The sequence below is a fragment of the Mus pahari genome, chromosome 1 (genome assembly GCF_900095145.1).
Source record: "Mus pahari chromosome 1, PAHARI_EIJ_v1.1, whole genome shotgun sequence".
Taxonomy (NCBI): Eukaryota; Metazoa; Chordata; class Mammalia; order Rodentia; family Muridae; genus Mus; species Mus pahari.
The window spans coordinates 115,759,995-115,767,821 of record NC_034590.1 but is presented as its reverse complement, the minus strand read 5'-3'; the positions used below and the strand labels follow the sequence as shown (position 1 = coordinate 115,767,821).

Sequence of the window (7,827 nt, the reverse complement as noted above, 5' to 3'; positions counted from 1 at the left end):
TGTAGACCAGGCTGGCCTCGAACTCAGAAATCCCCTGCCTCTGCCTCCCGAGTGCTGGGATCAAAGGCGTGCACCACCACACCTGGCTGTCACCAATTTCTAAGCATCTTGAAACATTAAACAGTTACTCTCCATTCCTCCCTCCAGCCTCTCTGATAACCCACTTTAATAGGTTTTGTGTCCGTTACTATAGGTATTTCACAGCAGTAAAATCATTTGTATTTAGTGCCTAGTTTCCTTGGCACAGCAGGAGTTTGTGGTTCACTTGGGAGTTTCATTCCTTTTTATTTTACTTTAGTGATTGAATACTTGCTGTACAGCTAAACCAAATCTTGTTCATTTATGCATCTACTGATGAATATTTGGGTGGTTTCTCTCCATTAATGATTCTGTTTAATGCCACTACCAATGTTTGTGTATATATATCTAAGTAGTTTCCTTTCTTAGGGCTTGAAATGGTTGTGTTGTGAGAAAATTAGCATTTTGTGGCATGAATACTGATAGAAATTGAAATCTTAACATCCATAAATACAAGCTATGTTCTTCAATTTGTATGATGTCTGTGTTGCTTGTCTTGTACAGTGGCAAGGTTGTATTTTGATAGATATTACATAGACAGTGAAGTGTAAAATTTTTCATACTTGTGTTTCCTTCCCTTGCCACTGACTTTTTCAGATTAATCAACTCTATTTGCTGTATTGCTGGAAATGGAACCCAGGGTTTTGTGCATGGTAGGCAAGTTGGTATACCATTGAATCATACCTTCAGACACTAAGTTGTGATTTGTTTTTGTTTTGTTTTGTTTGTGAAGTTTATTGTTCTAATTTTTTTCAGTTCGTTTTTTTTTAAAGATTTATTTCTTTATTATATGTAAGTACACTGTAGCTGTCTTCAGACACTCCAGAAGAGGGAGTCAGATCTCATTATGGATGGTTGTGAGCCACCGTGTGGTTGCTGGGATTTGAACTCAGGACCTTCGGAAGAGCAGTCAGTGCTCTTCACCGCTAAGCCATCTCGCCAGCCCCCGTTCATTTTATTATAATTATGGCTGTTAGACTTGTGTGTCTGTACATTTCTCATACATGGTACCTTAGGAGGCCAGAAGAGGGTGTCAGAGCCTCTATAACTGGAGTTATACAGACAGTTGTTAGCTGCCATCATTCATGTAGGTGCTAGGATTTAAGCCCAGCTTCTGACTTTGAACTCTTTTTTTTTTTTTTTTTTTTTTTGGTTTTTCGAGACAGGGTTTCTCTGTGTAGCCCTGGCTGTCCTGGAACTCACTTTGTAGACCAGGCTGGCCTCAAACTCAGCAATCCGCCTGCCTCCTCCTCCTGAGTGCTGGGATTAAAGTTGTGCACCATCACGCCCGGCTGGCTTTGAACTCTTAATCTTTCTTTTTTAGCCTTCCAAATGCCGGGACTACAGGCATGTTCAATAATGGAGCAGGAAGTGCAGTTTCCCCATTCTGTTGTCCTTAGTAAGCATCTTCTATTCCTTTGCTACATTTGTTAGAATTTATGGGCTAATAAGGATAATTGGTGTGTGTGTGTTCCAATTTATGTTAGTTTGTATATGTTTTTGTGTAGAAGTCAGAAGTTTCCCTTGGTTGTTACTCTTCAGGGCCCATCCATTTTTGTATTTGAGACAAGAGTTCCTCACTGGCTATGTATATGAGTACACTGTAGCTGTCTTCAGACACACCAGAAGAAGGCATCAGATCCCATTACACAGTTGTGAGCCACCATATGGTTGCTGGGAATTGAACTCAAGACCTCTGGAAAAGCAGTCAGCAATCTTAACTACTGAGCCATATTTCCAGCCCTGAGTTCTATAGCTTTTGACCAGTTTATTACTGTAGTACTATACAGAGTTGTTTCGTTCCTTAAGAATCTGCTGTGCTCAGCCGGGCGGTGGTGAGGCCAGCCTGGTCTACAAAGTGAGTTCCAGAACAGCCAGAGATACACAGAGAAACCCTGTCTCGAAAAACCAAAAAAAAAAAAAAGATTCTGCTGTGCTCATTTTATGTTCCCTTTTACTCTCTAGCAGCTATTGGTCTTCTCTCTCTCTCTCTCTCTCTCTCTCTCTCTCTCTGTGTGTGTGTGTGTGTGTCTGTGTGTGTGTGTTTGTCTGTGTGTGTCCGTGTATCCAGTATCCTCTAAGGGAGACTGTTGTTGAGCTCTCTGGGTATCCTCAGCTATGTAGATTCAACTGCTGAAGATAGGTTGGGTTTTTTGTTTTTTTAAGATTTATTTATTATATGTAAGTACATTGTAGCTGTCTTCAGACACCAGAAGGGGGAGTCAGACCTCATTATGAATGGTTGTGAGCCACCGTGTGGTTTTTAGGATTTGAACTCAGGACCTTCAGTAGAGCAGTCAGTGCTCTTACCATCTCTCCAGCCCCTGAAGATAGGTTTTGCCATTCACCATGTGCAAAACCTATCTGTTTTGTTTGTTTTCTTGTTTGTTTCAGTTTTCTTGATGTGGGCCTACATGTTTCTGCCAAGAGCGCAAGAGATATACAACTTAAGCCATTGTTTAAATGTTGCTTTAAGAAAAGAAAAAGTGCGGTCTTGATGTGTATATTTGGCTGGCATTGTATTCACTGTGTAGCCCAGGCTGCCCTGATACTGGATGTATTCTACCCATGAAAGGCTGGGGATTGATTATACACGTTTTCTGCCATGCCTGGACCTTAAATGTTCCTTTGACCCAAGATATTCTGTAAATTCATGGTAAGAACATGGTAATCCTAATGCCAGCTCCAAAGTGGCAGGTAATATTAAGTGCTCATTGTGAGAACAGCATGATGATTGGCTTCTTCAATACTTAGTTTTCAGTCTGTAGATTATAGGTTGTATGCAATTTTGCTTAGGTTATAGATTAGGAAGATTAGTATGTTGTATTGAAATGTACTTTCTTTTTTTCTTTTTTTTTTTTTTGTTTTTTTGTTTTTTTTGGTCTTTTTGAGACAGGGTTTCTCTGTGTAGACCTGGCTGTCCTGGAACTCACTTTGTAGACCAGGCTGGCCTCAAACTCAGAAATCCACCTGCATCTGCCTCCCCAGTGCTGGGATTAAAGGTGGAAATGTACTTTCATCACTGACTTTTTTTTCTTCCTAAGCCGTGCTTGGGATGGAACCCAGGGCCATGTTGAGTTGTAATGAAAGTTTCCAGGAATATACCAATTTCTGGTTTGTTTTTGTTTATTTTATGTGTATGGGTATTTTGCCCGCATGTATGTCTGTCTACTATGTGTTTGCCTGTTGTCCAAATAGTCCAGAAGAGGGCATCAGATCCATGGAAACTAGAGCTATAGGTGGCTGTGAGCTACTGTGTGGGTCCGAGAATCAAACCCAGATCCTCTGACAGAGCAACTCTCCAGTTCGCTGATTAAATTTTTGCTGTTGCAAATTGTAATCGGTACTTTTCTCTTGCTGTGATAAAGTGTGGTTTTGAAGGCATTATATTTATTTGGTCTTATGGTTTCAGAGAGTTAAGAGTCTTCCCATCAGAGAGAGTTAAGAGTCTGGGAAATGTAGCAGTAGGTAGGCATGATGATTGGGGCATCAGATGAGAGCTTACAACTTAAACCACAATCAGAAAGCAGACAGAAGAAAGTAGAAATGATATCAGTCTTTTAAACTCTTAAAACCCTGGCTGGGCAGTGGTGGAGTATACATTTAATTTCAGCACATAGGAGTAGGAGGAGGTGAAATCTTCTGCATTGGAGTCCACCATTCTGTAGAGTAAGTCCCAGGAGAGCCAGGGCTTGTTATACAAGAAATTCCGGAGAGAGAGGGGGGCCGTGTTGGGATATAGAGAGAGGTGTTTGAATCTTCTAATTTTTGTTAGGCATATCTATCTCTTCTCTTTAAGCAACTCTACCAACTTGAAGCAGGGGCTTTTCCTAACACCTTATCAGCATGATCATTTCATACTAAATTGCAGGTAGTAGATATAATTGGGTAAGTAAGGATCTTAAAGAAGGTAAGGTTTCAACTTAGAAATATTAGAGGCTTTCTTGGGGAATGAGAAATATCTTACCTACTATTTAAAGAGAAGTTAATGTAGGACTTGTCTCTCTAGACAAGCCATTATTTTTGCAAAATAGAAGTAGTACAGTATTGGTTCATTTTCAGAACCACAGTTGCTAATATATTTGAATGTTGGGAATAGGGTTTTATGTAGCCTAGACTAGCCCTGAACTCTGTAGTCAAAGATGAATCATGATCCCTTGCCTCTACCTACCAAGATCCGGAATTACAGGCATGTGCCACTAAACTTGATTTTATTTGGTGCTGAGGACGGAACCAATGTTTTATGCATGCTAGGCAAACACTGTCCTAATTGCACCATATCTCCCTATATGGTTTCCTTTCATTTTCTCCCTCCTTTAATCTTAATACATCTCAGTTTTATAATCTCTTTTTACCATCATTATTAAGTAGCTTACCAACAGTAAGAGAATGAACACAGGATTTTAGGATTCAACCCCTGAAGGAAACTTCATTTTAAAGACCAAACAAAACTTTAAAATCCTTAGGTACATTCAGAAACAAAGCCATAGTTTTTCTGTTTTAACTTTAGTTGGTATAAATGAGGTTGACACATGCTTACAAGGAAAATGAACTTGGCTAGAATCCTGATGTAGAGGTGGGAGGGGCAAGAGTATGTGTTTGTTGGAAATGTAACTTTAAATGCCAACTCTGTTTTCTTTTTTCTTTTTTTTTGGTTTAAGAGACAGGGTTTCTATGTGTAGCCCTGGCTAACCTGGAACTAGCTCTATAGACCAGGCTGGCCTCAAACTCAATAGAGATCTGCTTGCCTCTGCTTCCAGAGTGCTAGGATTACAGGGGTGTACCATCACTACCCAGCTTAAATGCCAACTCTTCATCTTATGTCATTTCCTTTTAAGGCTTCTTCTTTTGGACATGAACTTTCACAAATCTCAAGTTTTTACAGTTTTGTTTTGTTTTAGTCAGAGTCTCTCTACATAGCCCTGGCTGTCCTGAAACTCCTAAACAAAGCTGGTCTTGAATTCAAAGATACCTCTGCCTTAAAGGTGCACCACTATACCCAATGGTTTTTGTTCTCTCCTTTTGAGAATGCCTTATTTACTTATTTTTATTGTAGTCTCCTTGTTTAAATTACTTTGATAGATTTTTTTTCTGTCAGTGTTTACTGCAGAGATTGATTTAACTTGTTTCAGGCTGACTTAACCAAACTTTAATAAAACAAATGCAATATTAGCAGAGACAGGAAAGAACATCTTGAGTTTGACGCCAGCTAGGCCTGTATAGGGAGAACCTGTCTCAAATAAACAAAAACTCAACAGAGTTAAAAACAAGTGTAGCCTTTTCCAGCTGTGTTAATTCAGCATCCCTTTCTTGTAATATGTTAAAGCAATTAAGTTTAAATCAAACTTGTTTTTCATTGCTTAGTTCAAGCTTTTTATTATTTGGTGGCAAAAAAGTATCAAGTCAACATAATGACCAAGAGTCTCATTGTGTTTGTAATGATAGAGGATGTTCCCATTAAAATCATGAAATGTAATGAAACAATCAAGTTTTGTAAACAGTTTACTATTTTGGGGAAATAGTATGTATGCAAGTATGTATACACACATGTACACATATATACATGTATACGTATGCGTGTGTGTGTGTGTGTATATATATATATATATATATATATATATATATATATATATATATATATATAGTTGTGAGCCACCATGTGGTTGCTGAGAATTGAACTCAGGACCTCTGGAAGAGCAGTCAGTGCTCTTAACCACTGAGCCATCTCTCCAGCCTTGGTTTGGTTTTCATATATCTATTGATGAATAATACTGAATATCTTTTCTTTTCTTGAGTTCATTTCTATTTGTATATTGTCTTTGGAGAGACATTTTTAAAGCTCTATTTATGGCCTTCTAGTTAGTATTTTTGTTTAGCTTTCTTGATAAGAAAAATAGGGTTGGTCTATTAAGTGCTTAATTTAGGCTATTTTTATAAAGGGATTTTATTTTTAATTATATATGAGTGTAGGTTTTTGCATGTGCCTCTAGAATAGGGTATTGGATCTCCTGGGGCTTGCTCTTTAAGTGCTGAGCCATCTCTTCCACTTTTTTTTTTTTTTTTTTTAAGATTTATTTATTTATTTATTATATGTAAGTACACTGTAGCTGTCTTCAGACACTCCAGAAGAGGGCGTCAGATCTTGTTACGGATGGTTATGAGCCACCATGTGGTTGCTGGAATTTGAACTCCAGACCTTCGGAAGAGCAGTCAGGTGCTCTTACCCACTGAGCCATCTCACCAGCCCATCTCTTCCACTTCTAATTTAGGCTACTATTAAGATTGTTTTATAAATTTAAATTTCTTCTCCAGGCAGTGGTGACAAATGCCTTAATCCCAGCACTTGGGAGGCAGAGGCAGGCAGATTTCTGAGTTCAAGGCCAGCCTCTTCTACAGAGTTAGTTCCAGAACAGCCAGGGCTACACAGAAAATCCCTGTCTCAAAAAACCAAAAAAAAAAAAAAAAAAAAAATCTTCTCAATAAAAAATTTTGTCTTTATATTTGAATGTCTTTTTAATATAATATATTCATTTTAAAAGTATTTATATTTAATCATATGAAGGTGTGTGTATCTGTGTATGAATTTGTGTGTGTGAGTGCTATTCCACAATGACAGACAGTGGCATCAGATCCTCTGGAGCTAGAGTTACAGGCAATTGTGTCAAGCATGGGTACTGGAAACTGAAAGAGTAGTATGCAACTGTTAAACACTGAGCTAATTTTCCAGCCCTTATTTAAGTGTTTTTAAATGTCCCTATTCTGAGGAGCTATGATAGGTATTTAGTAGGTCTGAGTTGGTTTTTTATTGTGAATTTATATCTTTAGGCTTAAAGAGATAGGTAGCAGAAATAAAATTCAGCTGAGTTTTAGGCCACTGTGATCTAAAGAATTTCAGATAAACAGGGCTACACAGAGAAATCCTATCTTAGCCGGGCGTGGTGGCGCACGCCTTTAATCCCAGCACTTGGGAGGCATAGGCAGGAGGATTTCTGAGTTTGAGGCCAGCTTGGTCTACAAAGTGAGTTCCAGGACAGCCAAGGCTATACAGAGAAACCTTGTCTCGAAAAACAAAACAAAACAAACAACAAAAAAGAAATCCTATCTTAAAAACAAACAAGAAACAAAAAATACCTATAAACTTAACAGGTTGGAAGCCCAGTGGTTTATTACAACTTTGTTTTATTTTGTGCATTTGAGAATATCAGCCAATCTTGAGCTTAGAGAAAGGAAAGTGAATGCTTTGAACTAGCAACTAAGACTGGAAGTCACATTCTCCACGTAACACCGACTGCTTGGTAGAAAGGAAGGAAAAGTGCATGATTTTTATCTTTGTATCCTTTTTTTTTTTTTTTTTTTAACAGCGTGGTACCATGCGTCGTCGCTATGAAGATGATGGCATTTCAGATGATGAAATTGAGGGGAAAAGAACTTTTGACTTGGAAGAGAAGCTCCATACCAACAAATATAATGCCAATTTTGTTACTTTTATGGAGGGAAAAGGTCAGTATCATTTTGATTCAGACCCTGAACCCCTTGATGTAAGAGGCATCAACTTGAAATTTTAGCATCTGTGCAGTAATAAAATATTACCTGTTGACGATATTTATTTTGACTCATAATGTTCATTCTCTGCCAAATTTGAAGTAATGTTTTATTAGAATAAGAATGTTACTGGGTAAGCCGGGCGGTGGTGGCGCACACCTTTAATCCCAGCACTCAGGAGGCAGAGGCAGGCGGATTTCTGAGTTC

The 7,827-nt window shown here is 38.4% G+C and overlaps 1 protein-coding gene across 1 annotated transcript in view; it reads left to right on the top strand.

Annotated features, from left to right (window-relative positions):
• Nucleotides 1-7,827, top strand: part of Kdm2a (lysine demethylase 2A) — a 79,127-nt gene that overhangs the window by 27,941 nt on the left and 43,359 nt on the right. The window contains exon 3 of the mRNA XM_021220339.2: nt 7,440-7,578. Within this exon, the coding sequence (XP_021075998.1) occupies nt 7,440-7,578 (139 nt within the window). The remainder of the gene's footprint in view (nt 1-7,439; nt 7,579-7,827) is intronic.